Source organism: Pristis pectinata, chromosome 4, assembly GCF_009764475.1.
Source record: "Pristis pectinata isolate sPriPec2 chromosome 4, sPriPec2.1.pri, whole genome shotgun sequence".
Lineage (NCBI taxonomy): Eukaryota > Metazoa > Chordata > Chondrichthyes > Rhinopristiformes > Pristidae > Pristis > Pristis pectinata.
In genome coordinates, this window is record NC_067408.1 from 113,575,276 (window position 1) to 113,592,679 (window position 17,404).

At 46.0% G+C, this 17,404-nt stretch overlaps 1 protein-coding gene across 1 annotated transcript; it reads left to right on the forward strand.

Annotated features, from left to right (window-relative positions):
- The first annotated feature begins 984 nt into the window (after positions 1-984).
- Positions 985-16,264, forward strand: LOC127570051 (lysozyme C-1-like). The gene is made up of 4 exons (XM_052015286.1): positions 985-1,260; positions 2,712-2,885; positions 13,292-13,370; positions 15,599-16,264. Exons 1-4 carry the CDS (start codon positions 1,068-1,070, stop codon positions 15,663-15,665), a joined length of 513 nt encoding a protein of 170 aa, XP_051871246.1. The 5' UTR covers positions 985-1,067; the 3' UTR covers positions 15,666-16,264.
- The last annotated feature ends 1,140 nt before the right edge of the window (positions 16,265-17,404 follow it).

The following is a 17,404-nucleotide window of genomic DNA, read 5'->3' on the forward strand; positions in this document are numbered from 1 at the left end:
TCAATAGATAGGGAGTTATACAGCACAGAAACAGGCCCTTCAGCCCAACTCGTCCATGCTAACCAAGGTTCCTACCTGAGCTAGTCCCATCTGCCTGCATTTGGCCCAGATCCCTCCTATCCATGAACTTGTCCAAAGTCTTTTAAACATTGTAATTGTACCCGCCTCTACCACTTCCTCTGGCAGCTCATTCCAGGTACCCACCATCTTCTGTATGTAACACCTGCCTCTCAGGTCCCCACAATATCTTTCCCCTCTCACCTTAAACCCATGCCCTCTAGTTTTAGACTCCATTGCCTGAGGAAAAAGACTGTGGCCATCCACCTTATCTATGCCCCCCATGAGTTTATAAGCCTCTATAAGGTCACCCTTCAGCTTACTTCACTCCAGGGAAAACAGTCCCAGTCTATCCAGTCTCTCCTTATAACACAAACCCTCCTGTCCCAGCGACATCCTCGTGAATCTTTTCCGCACCTTCTCTATCTTAATCACATCTTTGCTATAGTATGGCGACCAGAACTGCACACGATATTCCAAGTGCAGTCTTGCCAATGTCTTGTATGGCTGTACCATGATGTCCCAACTCTTGTACTCAGTGCCCTGCCCAATGAAGGCTAGTGTGCCACACACCTTATTCACCACCTTGTCTCGCTGTGTCGCCACTTTCAGGGAATGATGTACTTGTACCCTTAGGTTTCTCCATTGTACAACGCTCCCTAGAGCCCTGTCATTCACTGTGTGCTAACACCTTCACCAATGCAACATTTGGTGCAAGCTGCCCCATTCCTGTGTGTGTATCACACATCCCACTTTGCTTCCCTTGAAAATGGATATCGCTCTTGATCGTTGTATATTGTCTGGCACTGCAGCTGACTGTGTCACTAGTCTGATATTTAGCAAGAACTTGCAAAATCAGTTTCCCTCTTTATTCTCAGCCCACTTGAGGAACTTCATGATTTACACACAGAACTTCTATAAAAAGGCAGAATCAATACTGAACCCCAGCCTGTGCCATTACGTTGCAAAGAAGACACTTGTTGTTCTTGGTCATAAAATAAGAACAGAAAATGCTGAACATATTCAGCAGATCAGGCCAAATCTCTGGGAAGAGAAGCAAAGTTATCAGTTCAGGTCAAAGTCTCTTCATCCTCAGTCTCCTGCTTGTGTTTGCAAGTGCTAAAATCTACAGCAGATGTGAGCTGGCAAGAACCTTAAAGCAGTTTGGCTTGGATGGATATTATAACTATAGCCTGGCTAACTGTGAGTATCTCTACATCAGTGGCAGATAAAACAGCTGAGTGCTCTCTTGTATGCCATTGATTTCATAGCTTTCCCTTGTTGTATTGTTTGTATTCTCATATTTTCTCATAACATGGAAAGAGACTGTTTGGCCCATCAAATCTATGGCAGCTCACATTCATCCCTTCTGTCCCATCCTCCAATATTTCCTGTAGCCTTTTCTCTCTCACATGCCTATCAACTCCCATCAATTATCCTACACGAGGAGTAATTCTCAGTAGCCAATTAATCGAGCGGCATGCGCTTGGGATGCGGGAGGAAACTGGAACACAGTCACAGGGAGAATGTGCAAGCTCCAAGCAGATAATACCAGAGACCAGGATCGAACCTGGGCTACTGGGGCTATGAAGCACTGCTCCGCCATCCTCATCTTGGCGGATAAGTGATGAACATGGGATGTGGTGTGTGAGTGAGGCCAGGGTACAGGCATTGGGCCCAGTTCCCTTGTTGTTGAGATCACTGATTACAAAGTGGGCCAAAATGGCATTCTAATTTCAAGAATCTACATTATTTTACTTTTCACATCACGAAAACCAGCGTCCCCTCCATGGACTCTGTCTACACTTCTTGCTGCCTAGGTAAAGCAGCCAACATTGTCGAAGACTACACCCGCCCCGGACATTCTCTCTTCTCCCCTCTCCCATCGGGCAGAAGATGCAAAATTCCGATAGTACGTACCATCAGACTCAAGGACAGCTTCTATCCCACTGTTATAAGACTATTGAATGGTCCCCTAGTACAATAAGATGGACTCTTGACCTCACAATCTACCTTGTCGTGGACTTGCACCTTATTGTCTACTCGCACTGCGCTTTCTCTGTAACACTTTATTCTGCATTCTGTCATGTACTACCTCAATGCATTGTTGTAATGAAATGACCTTTACGGATAGCTTGCAAAACAGTTTTTCATTGTACCTCAGTACATGTAGTAATAATAAGGCAGACACGGTAGTGTAGCGGTTAGCATAACACTATTACAGCGCCAGCGACCCGAGATCAATTCCGGCTGCTGTCTGTAAGGAGCTCGTACGTTCTCCCCGTGACTGCGTGGGTTTCCTCCGGGTACTCTGGTTTCCTCCAGGTGCTCCGGTTTCCTCGCACATTCCAAAGACATACGGGTTAGGAAGTTGTGGGCATGCTATGTTGGCGCCGAAGCATGGCAACACTTGCAGGCTGATCCCAAGACACTCTACGCAAAAGATGCATTTCACTGTGTGTTTCGATGTACATGTGACTAATAAAAATATCTTATCTTATATTATAATAAACCAATTTATCATATTGTATTATAACCAATATTGCTTAGATATCCCACTTCATTATCTGCTGTTTTTCTGAGCTCAGATGTGAATTCAATTTAAATGCAACTGAACTGATAGAAGTCAAAGAGTTTTATTGTTCTAATTGCAGGGGTCTGCATGGCTTACTATGAAAGCCGGTACAACACAGCAGCAATTAATCATAACAAGAAGCATGGAAAAATTTGGTCGACAGACTATGGCATTTTTCAAATCAACAGTCAATGGTGGTGCAAGGACCAGCAGACCAAAGGCGGTAAAAACATATGTAAAGTTCAATGTGCTGGTAAGTAAATCAATGCAGCTTTCTGGTCATTACATCTATTTCACTGCAGATCATCTTCACTCCTGCTGCCTGTAACTAACACTGCCTCGATTAGAGAGTATCAGCTATAAGGAGAGGTTGGACAAACTTGGGTTGTTTTCTCTGGAGCGTCGGAGGTTGAGGGGAGACCTGAGAGAAGTTTATAGGTTTATGAAAGGCACAGATAGGGTAGATAGTCAGAATCTTTTTCCCAGGGTGGAGAATGTCAAATACTGGAGGACATAGCTTTAAAGCGAGAGGGGAAAAGTTTAAAGGACATTTACGAGGCAAGTTTTTTACATAGAAAGTGATAGGTGCCTGGAACGTGCTGCCGGGGAAGTGGGGGAAACAGATACAATAGAAACGTTTAAGAGGCATTTAGACAGGCACGTGTACAGGCAGGGAGTGGAAGGTTATGGATCATGTGCAGGCAGATATAATTAGTTTGGATTGGCATCATGGTTGGAATAGACATCATGGGCTGAAGGGCCTGTTCTTGTGCTGTACCCATTCTGTGTTCCGTGTACCTAACATCCCTATCCTTGCTGATTCTCACTGGGTCCTAGTAATTGGTAATTAGTTTATTATTGTCACGTGTACTGTGTTACAGTGAAAAGCTTTGTTTTGCATGCCATCCAGACAGATCCTTCCATAACATCAGTACATTGAGGTAGTACAAGGGAAAAGCGATAACGGAACACAAAATATAGTGTTACAGTTACAGAGAGAGTGCAGTGCTGGCAGGCAATAAGATGCAAGGCCACGACGAGGTAGGTTGTGGTTCATGAAGGGGACTCACCCCCACCTTCTCAAGGGAAATTAAGGATGGGTAATAAATGGCAACGAGGCCTTCTTCCTAAAAAATGAATAAATTAAAGATAAAATCCCTTTGTCAACTAATTTATCAAAAAAAATCAGTTAGGTTCATGAAACGTATAGATTTAGTACTGGCTCTCCTTAATTAACTCAGATCTCTCTGAGTGAACATAGAACATGGAACATTATAGCACAGTACAGGCCCTTCAGCCCACAATGTTGTGCCGACATTTTATCCTGCTCTAAGATCTATCTAACCCTTCCCTCCCACATATCATTCATGTGCCTAAGAGTCTCTTAAATGTCCCTAATGTATCTGCCTCAACCACCTTTGCCAGCAGTGCGTTCCACGTACCCACCACTGTCTGTGTAAAAAACTTATTTCTGACATCCCTCCAATCACCTTAAAATTATGCCCCCTTGTGTTAGCCATTGTCGCCCTGGGAAAAAATCTCTGACTGTCCACTCGATCTATACCTCTTATCATCTTGTACACCTCTATCAAGTCACCTCTCATTCTCCTTCGCTCCAAAGAGAAAAGCCCTAGCTCGCTCAACTTATCCTTATAAGACATGCTCTCTAATCCCGGCAGCATCCTGGTAAATCTCATCTGCACCCTCTCTAAAGCTTCAACATCCTTCCTATAATGAGATGACCAGAACTGAATGCAATACCTCGAGTGTGGTCTAACCAGAGTTTTAGGGAGCTGCAACATTACCTCATGGCTCTTGAACTCAATACTCCGACTAATGAAGGCCAACACACCATACGCCTTCTTAACAACCCTATTGACCTGCGTGGCAACCTTGAGGGATCTATGGACATGGACCCCAAGATCCCTCTGTTCCTCCACACTACTAAGAGTCCTGCCATTAGCCTTGTATTCTGCCTTCAAATTCGATCTGCTAAAGTGTATCACTTCACATTTTTCCAGTTTGAACTCCATCTGCCACTTCTCAGCCCAGCTTTGCAACCTGTCAATATCCTGTTGTAATCTACAGCAACCTTCTACACTATCCACAACATCAGCAAACTTACTAACCCACCCCTCCACTTCCTCATCCAAGTCATTTCTAAAAATCACAAAGAGCAGGGGTCCCAGAACAGATCCCTGCGGAACACCACTGGTCACCGACCTCCAGGAAGAATACGCTCCACCTACAACCGCTCTCTGTCTTCTATGAGCGAGTCAATTCTGAATCCTCACAGCCAAGTTTCCCTGGATCCCATGCCTCCTGAATTTCTGAACGAGCCTTCCATGAGGAACCTTATCAAACGACTTACTAAAATCCATGTACACTACATCCACTGCTCTACCTTCATCAATGTGCTTTGTCACATCCTCAAAGAATTCAATCAGGCTCGTGAAGCACACCCTGCCCCTCACAAAGCCATGCTGACTGTCCCTAATCAGCCTATGCTCCTCTAAATGCCATAAATCCTGTCTCTAAGAATCTTCTCCAGTAATTTGCCCACCACTGAAGTTAGACTCACTGACCTGTAATTTCCAGGGTTATCCCTTGAACAAAGGAACAACATTTGCCACCCTCCAATCATCTGGCACTACTCCTGTGGCCAGTGAGGACGCAAAGATCATCGCCAAACGTGCAGCAATCTCTTCCCTCGCTTCCCGTAATAACCTTGAATATATCCCATCCAGCCCCGGTGACTTATCTATCTGAATGTTTTTCAAAAGTTCCAGCACATTCTCTTTCCTCATGTCGACACACCCTAGCGTAACAGCCTGTCATACACTATCCTCACATCAAGGTCTCTCTCTCTGGTGAATACTGAAGCAAAGTATTCATTAAGGACCTCCCCTACCTCTTCCTACTCCAGGCACATGTTTCCTCTCTTATCCCTGATCGGTCCTACCCTCACCCTAGTCATCCTCCTATTCTTCACATACGTGTAGAACACCTTGGGGTTTACCTTGATCCTACTCACCAAGGACTTCTCATGCCCCCTTCAAGCTCTCCTAAGTCCATTCTTAAGCTCCCTCCTGGCTACCTTGTAACTCTCCAGAGCCCTATCTGAACCATACTTTCTAAACCTCAGGTAAACTTCTTTCTTCATCTTGACAAGATATTCTACATCTCGTGTCAACCTTCACTCTACCATCCTTTTCCTGCCTCAGCGGGACAAACCTATCCACAACCCCATGAAGTACTTCCTAACTAACCTCTACATTTCCATTGTGCACTTCCCCAAGAACACCTGTTCTCAATTTACGCTCCCAAGTTCCTGCCTAATAGCATCATAATTCGCCCTCCCACAATTATATACTTTCCTGTATTATCTGCTCCTATCCCTCTCCAAGGTTATGGTAAATGTCAAGGAGTTATGGTCACTGTCTCCAAAATGCTCTCCCACTGAGAGATCTGAAACCTGATCAGGCACATTGCCTAGTACCAGGTCCAGTATGGCCTCTCCTCTAGTCAGCCTATCCACATTCTGTGTCAGGAATCCTTCCTGGACACTCCTAACAAACTCTGCCCCATCTATCCCCTTTACACTAAGGAGGTGCCAATCAATATTAGGGAAGTTGAAATCACCCATGACAACAACCCTGTTATTTTTGCACCTTTCCAGAATCTGCCTCCTGATCTGCTCCTCGGCATCTCTGCTGCTATTGGGGGGGTCTGTAGAATCCTCCCAATAGAGTGATCGCTCCCTTCCTGTTTTTGACTTCCACCCACACTGACTCAGTAGATGATCCCTCCAGGATGTCTTCCCTTTCTACAGCTGTGACACTGTTCCTGATCAGCAAAGCCACTCCCCCACCTCTTTTACCTCCGTCCCTGTCCCTTTTGAAACATCTGAACCCTGGAACATCCAGCAGCCATTCCTGCCCTTTTGTTCCTGTGCCTTTGTTTTTTTTTTCCCATTGAGTATTGTTTCTAATGCCTTACACATCTCCATGTTAAACTGGAGAAACAAAGGACTGCAGATGCTGGAAACTAGATGAAAAACACGATGATACTGGAGGAACTCAGCAGGCCAGGCAGCATCAGTGGAGAAAAGCAGGCGGTCAATGTTTCAGGTCTGAAATATTGACCGCCTGCTTTTCTCCATGGACGCTGCCTGGCCTGCTGAGTTCCTCCAGCAGCATAGTGTTTTTCATCCGTGTTAAGCTGACCTCTTACACCCTTTCTTGAACAAAGGTGTCATTTTGTCATTTTCCAATCTTCTGACACTTCCCCCCACTTCCCCCCCCCCCCAAATATTTGGAGAAGACAGGAAAATTCCAGCAAGTCCTCCTGTCCTTTCCATCGCTTACTTCCCTTAATGTCCTTGGAGACAAGCTTCCAGGACCAGATCACTTAGTCCTAACATTTATCACCCCATTCACACACACTGCCAACTCAGTTGGTCTTCCTTACCATACACCAGTATAAGTATTCTTGTCTTGCCCTACAGCTTCTTTGTCCTGAATAAGCCCCACTCAGCCCTTACTACCCATTTGTTATCTACACTCTACTAAAGATTTTTTGGTCCATTCTTATTGTCATAGTCATATAGCACTGAGATAGGACCTTCAGCCCAACGAGTCTGTGCTGACCATCACGCCCTCATTTACAAGATTCTGACATTAATCCCTTTTTATTCTCCCCGCATTCCCGTCAATTCCCACCAGATCCTATCACTCACCTGCCTGCTAGGGGCAAATTATAGCAGTCAATTACTCCTATGGGATGTGGGAGGAAACCAGAGCAACCTGGGGAAACCGACCCGGTCACAGGGAGAACATGCAAACTCCACACAGACAGCACTCGAGGTCAGGACTGAACTTGGATCGATGGACTTATGAGGCAGCGGCTCTATGAGCTGTGCTCCTGTTCTGTCAACACTTGGTATCCGTGAGTATTAGGAGGGAAGGGTGGAGACAGCGACAGAGGCTGGGAGGTGATGGGTGGAGGCGACAAAGGGCCGCAGGTGATGGAATCTGATAGGAGAGGAAGGTGGAGCATGGAATCAGTGGAGGGAGGTGGGGAGGGCAGATGGGAACAGTGGGAGGAGTGTGTGGGTGATGGGCAGATGCAGTGGGTGGGTGCTTCACTTCCCAGCCTCTGTCGCTATTCCCCCCTCTTCCCTCCTCCACCTGCCTATCACCCCTCCTCGCCTGGCTCCACCTATCACCTGCCAGCTCTTGCCTCACCCCTTCCCCTCACCTCCTTACACTGGCTCTCTCCCCTCGACTCTTTCAGTCCACATGAAGGGTCTCGACCCCAAACGTCGACTGTCCATTTCCCTCCACTGATGCTGCCTGACCCGCTGAGTTCCTCCAGCAGCTCGTTTTTGTCTGCTCTAGATTCCAGCATCTGCATCTCTCGCGTCTCCGTCCTACCATTTTCAGCTGTCATCATATGTAACATAGAACATAACACAGGAATAGGCCCTTCAGCCACAATGTGGTGCCAAACTAATTAAGGTAATAATGCTGGCACGGTAGTGTAGCAGTTAGCGTAACGTTATTACAGCGCCAGCGACCCGGGTTCAACTCCGGCCACTGCCTGTAAGGAGTTTGTACGTTCTCTCCGTGACTGCGTGGGTTTCCTCCGGGTGCTCCGGTTTCCTCCCACATTCCAAAGACGTACGGGTTAGGAAGTTGCGGGCGTTCTGTGTTGGCGCCGGAAGCGTGGCGACACTTGCGGGCTGCCCCCAGAACACTCTACACCAAAGGTGAATTTCACTGTGTGTTTTGATGTACGTGAGATGAGATAAGATAAGATAAGGTTTCTTTATTAGTCACATGTACATCGAAACACACAGTCTTTTGCGTGGTGTTCTGGGGGCAGGCAGCAAGTGACATGTGACCAATAAAGATATTTTATTTTATCTTATCTAATTACACTGATCCCTTCTCTCTGCACTAGGTTCATATCCCTGCACTCTCAGCATATTCATGGCCTATCGAAGAGCCTTTTAATGATCTCTCCTGTATTCTTCATAGTCCTTCCCTGTTTGTTCATCTCTGCTTCCTTCTCTCGTGCTATGCAGCACTCTCACTTCTCACTTCCCTGCACTGTTTACTCTTTTTTGCTTCTATGTGTTGGTTCCCAATCTCACTGCCAATTCACACAAAATGCTGGAGGACCTCTGCAGGTCAGGCAGCATCGATGGAGGGAAATGAACGGTAGACGTTTCGGGCCGAGACTCTTCATCAGGACTGCCTTATGTCTCCACTGCCAGTTCAATTTAAATCCTCCCCTAACATTTCCGCAGCGAGGGCGTTTATTCGAGTCCTATGGAGATGCAGGCATTCCCATTTGAACAGGCGCCCCTGTCTCTGCACTAGTTCAGTGCTCCAAGAATCAGAAGCTCTCCCTCCCTCATCTTGCCTCAAGCCACACATCGATCTTCCTATTTCTGCTCATGAAACTGGATGCAATAACTGCTTTCAAGTTCCTACTTTTTAACTTCCTCTCTTGCTGATGAAATCCTAACTGTGGGGCTTCAGTACACGCCCTTTCTGTATTGTTCATACCTCATTATGACACAGCTTCTGGCTCACCCCACTCCCTGTCCACCCTCTCTGTTCTTTACCCGAGCACCAGGGAGCCAACAGACCATTCCTGATTCAGTGATATTTCAGCATTCATTAGCGTTTAGAAGAATGAGGGTGATCTTACTGAAACAATTAAGAGGTTAATATATTTGTGCACCTTATAGAGGTGTATGAAATCATGAGAGGCAGATGAAGAGTGAATACACACAGTCTTTCTCCCCGGGAAAGGGAAGCAAAAACTAGAGGGCATAAGTTTAAAGTGAGAGGGGAAGGATTTAAAAGGACCTGAGGGGCAACTTTTAAATCTATATGGAACGAACCGCCAGAGGAAGTGGCCGAGGCAAGTACAATAACAACATTTAAAAGACATTTGGATAAGGATATGGATAGGAAAGATTTAGAGGGATATGGGTAAAATGCAAGTAAAGTGGGACTTGCTTAGGTGGGCACCTTTGTTGGCATGGACCAATTAATAATGGACCAACTTGATATGAGGGCAGGCACGGTAGTGTAGCGGTTAGCATAATGCTGTTTCAGCACCAGCGACCCGGGTTCAATTCCCACCTCTGTCTGTGAGGAGTTTGCATGTCCTTCTGGGTGCTCCGGTTTCCTCCCACGTTCCAAAGACATACAGGTTACTAGATTAACGTGGGTGTAATTGGATGGTGCGGGCTCATTGGGCCGGATTTATACCATGCTGTATAAATTTAGCAATTAGGTTGAAGGCCCTGTTTCCATGCTGTATTACTCTATAAGATCTTTATGAGGCGTGACAGGATAGATGTCAAAATGTTTCCATTAGTGGAAGAATATCAGCCAAGGGGACATTGTTACAAGATTAGGAGGTGGTCATTCAAAACTGAAGTGTGCAGGAATCTCTTCTCATTAAGTGTGTTGAATCTCTGGAATCCTTTACTGAGAAGAGTTCTGGATGCTGGATCATTGGGGAGTATTTAAAGAGGATGCAGACAAATTTTTGAAAGGAATTGAGAGCTATGAGAATTATGGGACAGAAGGGGAGTTGAGGTCTGGTGGGACAGGCTTGAGGGGCCGGGTGGACTACTCCTGCTCCTGTTTTCTTTTTTAATTGTGCAATAATCTACGATGATTGCTTTACTTCAACTTTTCGGTTTCTCTTCCTCTGCAGTCCCTTGCACAATGGTCTGTCATCTGGACTCGAATCCTTCAGAGAACTGACACTCCTGAATCCCTCTGTGCCTCTCCAAGCAGGCAGAAACATTCCTGCTGTCCAAGTGTAAAAACCCACCCACCAGCAGTGTCAGAACCCTGGCCCGTTCATAGCCCACCACCCTCCAGCCTTAGACAGTAGAATTTTCCACCCAAGAGGGCATGGGAGTTCAGTCACTAATCAGGACTGAGATTGATAGTCATAGAACCTAGAACAGTACAGTATTGAACAGGCTCTTCGGCCCACAATGTTGTGCCAACCTAGCTAATCCCTCCTGCCTACAGAATGTCCATATCTCTCAATTTTTCTCTCATTCATGTGCCCATTCAAGCCTCTCTTAAAAGCCCCCAATGAATTTGCCTCCACCACTCTATCAGGCAATGCATTCCAGGCATCCACCACTCTCTCAGTAAAAAACGTACCCCTCACGTCTCTTCTGAACCTACCCCCCTCACCTTAAATGCACGCCCTCCGGCATTGGATCGCTCAATAATGGGAAAAAGATATTGCTTGTCCACCCTATCTATGCCCCTCATAATTTTATACACTTCCAACAGATCACCCCTCAGTCTCTGCCGCTCCAGAGAAAAGAGCCCACGTTTGTCCAGCCTCTCCTGATAGCACATGCCCTCTAATCCAGGCAGCATCCTAGTAAACCTCCTCTGCACCCTCTCTGAAACCTCAATATCCTTCCTATAGTGAGGTGACCAGACTTGCATGCAATACTCTAAATGCAGCCTAACCAGAGTTCTATAGAGATGCATCATGACTCCTGTACTCAATACCCTGATTAATAAATGCAAGCATTCCATAAGCCTTCTTAACCACCCTGTCTACCTGTGTAGCCACTTTCAATGAGTCATGGACTTGCACCCCAAGGTCTCTCTGCTCTTCAACACTGTTAAGGGTCTTGCCTGGAGTTATACAGCATGGTAACAGGCCCTTCAGCCCAATTAGTCCATGCTGACCAAGATGCCCTTTCCAAGTCAGTCCCATTTGCCAGCGTTTAGCCCATAACCTTCTAAACTTTTCCAATCCATGTACCTGTCCAAATGTCTTTTAAAGTTGTTATTGTGCCTGCCTCAACCACTTCTTCTGGCAGCTCGTTCCACATACTCACCACCCTTTGTGTACAAAAGTTGCCCCTCAAGTTCCCGTTAAATCTCTCCCCTCTCACCTTAAACCTGTGCACTCTAGTTCTTGATTTCCCCAACCCTGGGAAAAAGACTGAGTGCGTTCACGCTATCTATGCCCCTCATGATTTTATGATGGGTTGAGTGAGCAAGGGCTTTTCTCTTTGGAGAGAAGGAGGATGAGAAGTGACCTGATACAGGTGTACAAGATGATACGAGGCATAGATCGAGCGGACAGTCAGTGGCTTTTTCCCAGGGCGACAATGGCTAACACAAGGGGGCATAATTTTAAGGTGATTGGGGAAGGTATAAGGGGGATGTCAGAGGTAAGTTTTTTTACACAGAGAGTGGTGGGTGTGTGGAATGCACAGCCGGCAGAGGTTGTGGGGGCAGATACATTAGGGACATTTAAGAGACTCTTAGACAGGCACATGATAGAGAAATGGGGGGGCTATGTGGGAATGATAGAGAAATGGGGGGGCTATGTGGGAGGGAAGAATTAGACAGATCTTAAAGCAGGATAAAATATTGGCACAACATTGTGGGCCGAAGGGCCTGTACTGTGCTGTAATGTTCTATGTTCTATGCTTGTTCTATGTTCTATATGATCACCCCTCAGTCTCCTACGCCTCAAGGAATAAAGTCCTAGCCTGTCCAACCTCTCCTTATAACTCAGTCCCTCAAGTCCTGGCAACTTTCTTGTAAATCCTTTCTGCACTCTTTCCAGTTTAATAACATCTTTCCTATAGCAGTGCGACCAGAAATGAACACAATACTCCAGTGATTGTTCGATGTTACAGGACATGGAGTTAGTGCAGGAAGGTGACACTGAGGTAGAAGACCAGCCACGATTGTACAGAATGGGAAGCAGACACAAGTGGCCAAATGGTCTCCTGCTTCTATTATTTTATGGTACATAAAGGCCAGTAGAATCCCAACGCAACTTCTCCTGCCCATTAAAATTGGCTCAAATAAGGTCCCCAGGGTCTCAACCCGAAACGGTGCCAGTTCCTTTCCCCCCACAGATGCTGCTCGACCTGCTGAGTTCCTCCAGCAGATTCTTTGTTGCTCTAGAATCCAACATCTGCAGTCTCTGGTGTCTCCCTATTTCTTTTAATCAGAATTAGGTTTATTATCACTGACTTATATGACGTGACATTTGTTGTTCTGGAGCAGCAGTACAGTGCAGAGACATAAACATTGCTACAAATTAAAAAATTAAATAAATATTGCAAACAAAAAAGGAATAACGAAGTAGTGTTCATGAACCTTTCAGAAATCTGATGGCGGAGGGGAAGAAGCTGTTCCTGAAACATTGAGTGTGGTTCTTCAGGCTCCTGTACCTCCTCCCTGAGGGTAGTAACAAGAAGAGGGCATGTCCTGGAAGGTGAGGGTTCTTAGTGATGGATGCCACCTTCTTGAGGTACTGCCTCTTGATGATGTCCTCGATGGTGGGGGGGGGGGGGGGGGGTTGTGCCCGTGATGGAGCTGGCTGAGTCTGCAACCCACTGCAGCCTCTTGCCATCCTGTACATAGGAGGCTCCATACCAGGCTGTGATAGAATCAGTCAGAATGCTCTCTACCGTACATCTACAGAAATTTGCAAGTCTTTGGTGACATACCTAATCTCCTCAATGGCCTGGCATCATTTTGAACACACAGTCACTCCACTGATGACCTTTTAAATCTATCACTTGAACTAATCTTTTCATCCATTGTGGGATTTCATTGATTGTTGCAGATCTTTTGAACGACTACCTGGGTGATGACTGCAGATGTGCAAAGATTATTGTTCAGGCCAGCAAAGGAATGAAAGCCTGGTATGTTAAATCTTCCTTTGTTCTTGTTTTAGCTACAGAATAGATTTTCTGGAAAAAAAGAGGAAGTAACAGAGAACTTACTGACATGAAGTTGAAGGAAATGGCTTGACTCCAGCTCCTGCAACCAGGGTTCGATCCTGACCTCCGGTGCTATCTATGTGGAGTTCACACGTTCGCACTGTGACCGCATGTGACTGGTTTCCTCCCACATTCCAAAGTGGTGCTGGTGGGCTATTATGACACTGTGATTTGCCACAGGTGTAGGTGGTTTGATGGGGATGAGAGAGGGAAGATGAGAATTATGTTGGATTTATGGTGGTCAGTACAGACTCAGTGTGCTGAAGGGCCTGTTTGACTGTGAAGCAGACTGGTCATTGATGTCTTTAGGACTAGAGCTGGTATGCATTTAAGATGAAATCTTGGACAAACAGCATGAGGAATATTTTTCACACAAGGAAACCATAAAACCAGAGAACAAATCAGAACAATATAGGCCCTTCGACCCACCATAAACAATTCCCTGTTTAACAATTGATGGTGGGAATTTCCTCGGAACCACAGCAACTTTGTCAAGATAGACATCCTGTGGGTGGAGTCTCCCAGCGAATGACTGGAGCAAAGTTGTGCCAACTTTGTCACCCCATTACACAAAGGATGTTGAGGCTCTGGAGAGGGTGCGGATGAGGTTCACCGGGATGCTGCCTGGATTAGAAGGTATTCGCTATAAGGAGAGGTTGGACAAACTTGGGTTGTTTTCTCTGGAGCGTCGGAGGCTGAGGGGAGACCTGATAGAAGTTTATATGATTATGAGAGGCATAGCTAGGGTAGAAAGCTGGTATCTTTTTCCCAGGGTTTGAATGTCTAATACCAGAGGGCATGCATTGTGAGTAGGGGGTAAGTTCAAAGGAGATGTGTATTATAAGATACACATCTTATAGATAAAATAGACAGTCAGCATCTTTTTCCAAGGGTAGAAATATCAAATGCTTGAGGACATGTATTTAAGGAGGGGGAAAGTCTAAAGGAGATGTGCGGGGCAAGTTTTTTTACGCAGAGAGGGGTGGGTGCCTGGAATGGGCTGCTGGGAGGAATGGTGGAAGCAGATACGATGGTGGTGTTTAAGAGGTTGTTAGATAGACATTGACTATGCAGGGGATATGGATCATGTGCAGGCAGGAGAGATTCAGTTTAATTTGGCATCGTTACTTGGCACAGACATCATGGGCCGAAGGGCTTGTTCCTGTGCTGTATGGTTCTGCGTTCTATGTTTGATATTTAGAGTGGGTCGGACAGCTGACGCAAGGAAAGTGGAGAGTGAGGAAGGGAACTACCTGGGGTATGTCTATTACACAGAGAGTGCTTGATATCTGGAGCGGGCTACCAGAGGAGATAGTGGAAATGGAAACAACCAGTACAGCTAAGAGGCAGTTAAGCAGGCACTTAAAACAGCAAGGCATGAAGGAGAGAGTCCTAATGTGGACCACTGGGATTAATATAGGTGGGCAAAAAGGGTTAGCATGGATATGGTGGGCCAAAGGCCCTGTTTCTGTTCTGTATAACTCTAGGACTCTTCTGACTATTTTACAGGATATGTCAACATAGATTGGGCTGAATGGCCTGATCTGTGTTCTTTATCTCTGTTTTTTAAAGCCCTGGTTCTAAACTATTGTGTCCCACTCATAATTCACAATTCAAAATAATTTGGTCTCCATGGGAACCAAAGTAAAGGGTTCAGGTTTACTACGCAGGCCACAGAAAACAAAGGGTTTGTTTGCACTCCTATTGCTGTGTTCTGAAAGAAACCACCTCCTTCCTTCCTTCCTTAACAATGGGTGACAAGATCATAGAGTCATAGAGCAGGCCCTTCGGCCCATCTTGCCCATGCCAACCTACCTGAGCTAATCCCATTTCCCTGTGTTTAGCCCATATCCTTCCAAACCTTTCCAATCCATGTCCATATCCAAATGTCCTTTAATTGTCGTAATTGGCTAGGAAAGGGAAGAAGAGGCATGGTTGAGTGAGGGGTGGGGGGGAGGGGGAGGGGGAGTGTGGGGAATGGAGTCCAAGAGGGTGGAGAATGGACAATGTATCTTAACTGCTGTGGGGAGGGTTCAAACCCTGTTGGTGCAGCTCTCTGGAGGGGAATAGTTGAAGAAATGGAATTCAAACTTTTGCCTTCAGCTCAGAGGACCGTTTTCTGATTCTCTGTGTGTTTCCTTCTCCCGTAGGGTTGGCTGGAAGAACCACTGCAAGGGAAGAGACGTTAGTTACTTTGTCCGTGGGTGTCGCTTATAAAGAGAGCAGTGAATCTGCCTTCAAGTCCCGCGCGCTCTGCCTCAGCCTCAACAACAAGGCCATTTTGCCAGTTAGCTTCGCTATGTTTGAATCGCCAGGGTCCAGGGAAAAGAGGGGTGGATGAGGCTGGCTAACCAGGAGTGAGGGGAGAGCAGCCTTCTTGAAAGGAGCCACAACCCATCCATTCATCAGTTGCAGGGTTAATCATCAAGGCCCTGGGTGAAAGGACTAAGCTTGCTTCACGGAGGTGACATTTATATCAAAGCCTCAAATAGTGTTTAATACGTAGCTGCTGCCGTTGTAACTATACAAATGCCCCAACTCCCTTCATCAGTCATAACCCTCTCTTACCCTGTATTACACAGAAATGCAGGAAGTAAGAGAGTCAGTCCTGATGCAGGGTCTCGACCCGAAACATCGACCATCCCACTGCTTCCACAGATGCTGCCCGACCCACTGAGTTCCTCCAACAGTTTGTTTAAAGCAGAAAGCCAATTTGCCTCTGTCTATAGCTTAAATTCTGGGAGGAGCATATCTGAGCGGTTCTACTGCAAATGCATGTCAAAAAGATAAAAAAATTAAATACAGCAAATATTCAATATTGTTTTGTTGTTCCTTTTTCACTCTCAGTTCAAATAAACAAGATATTGGTGAGGCCGCACTTGGAGACTGTGTACAGTTTTGGTCACCCTGTTACGGGAAGGAGGTCATTAAGCTGGAAAGAGTGCAGCGGAGGTTTACAAAGATGCTGCCAGGACTTGGGAGGCTAAGTGATAGGGAGAGCTTGAGCAGGCTAGGACTTTATTCCTTGGAGCGTGGGAGACTGGGGGGTGACCTTATAGAAGTGTATAACATCATGAAGGGCATAGATAGGGTGAATGCACACAGTCTTTTTCCCAGGGAAAGGGAATGAAAAACTTGAGGCCATAGGTTTAAGATAAAAAGGTGTAAGATTTAAAAGGGACCTGAGGGACAACTTCTTCACACAGAGGGTGGTGCGTATATGGCTCAAGCTGCCAAAGAAAGTAGCTGAGGCAGGTACAATAACAACATTTAAAAGGCATTTGGTTAAAGTGTATGGATAGGAGGAGTTTAGAGGGATATGGGCCAAATGACGGCAAATGGGACTAGCTCAGGGGGGCAACATGGTCGGCATGGATGAGTTGGGCCGAAGGGCCTGTTTCCATGCTGTATTACTCTATGACTATCTCTGCAGAGGTTTAATGCTCCCACTTGATTGGACCTGATCATCACCCACACTCACCCTCTGCCCTTCCCTGCCACTGCAGACACTTTTCACAGCTCAACAGATTGGTTCGATCTGAATACTCCATTGCAGATCGATATATCCTGGTTCATTAGCAACAGTAAACCAGAACAAGAACCAACCTGCCATCTGCTGGCTGAACAATATCAGTGCAGGCTACATCAGGGATCCTCTTCTGTGCTTGTTGTCACTCCATGAATCATTCCCAACTCCCTTGGCAAATAATATACCAGGGATTGGGAACCAAAGTACTCAAGGCCTCTATTGATAGAGTACAAGAGCAAAGTAGCCACAGTCAACCTTTATAAAACACGAGTGTGGCCACATCTGGAGAGTTGTGTCCAGTCTGTCTATGACACATTAGGAAATGTGAAGGCTTCGGAGAGGGTGCAGAAGTGATTTATCAGGAATGAAAGGTTCTGTCGATAGACTGGAGAAGCCGGGGGCTTTTCTCCTCGGAACAAAGGAGGTT

Bases quoted from the DNA above. Each gene is read 5' to 3' on its own strand.
- LOC127570051 (XM_052015286.1), top strand. From the start codon at position 1,068: ATGCTGAACATATTCAGCAGATCAGGCCAAATCTCTGGGAAGAGAAGC. The intron at 2,886-13,291 runs GTAAGTAAATCA...TGATTGTTGCAG, and splicing joins ATGTAAAGTTCAATGTGCTG to ATCTTTTGAACGACTACCTG. The intron at 13,371-15,598 runs GTATGTTAAATC...CTTCTCCCGTAG, and splicing joins AGCAAAGGAATGAAAGCCTG to GGTTGGCTGGAAGAACCACT.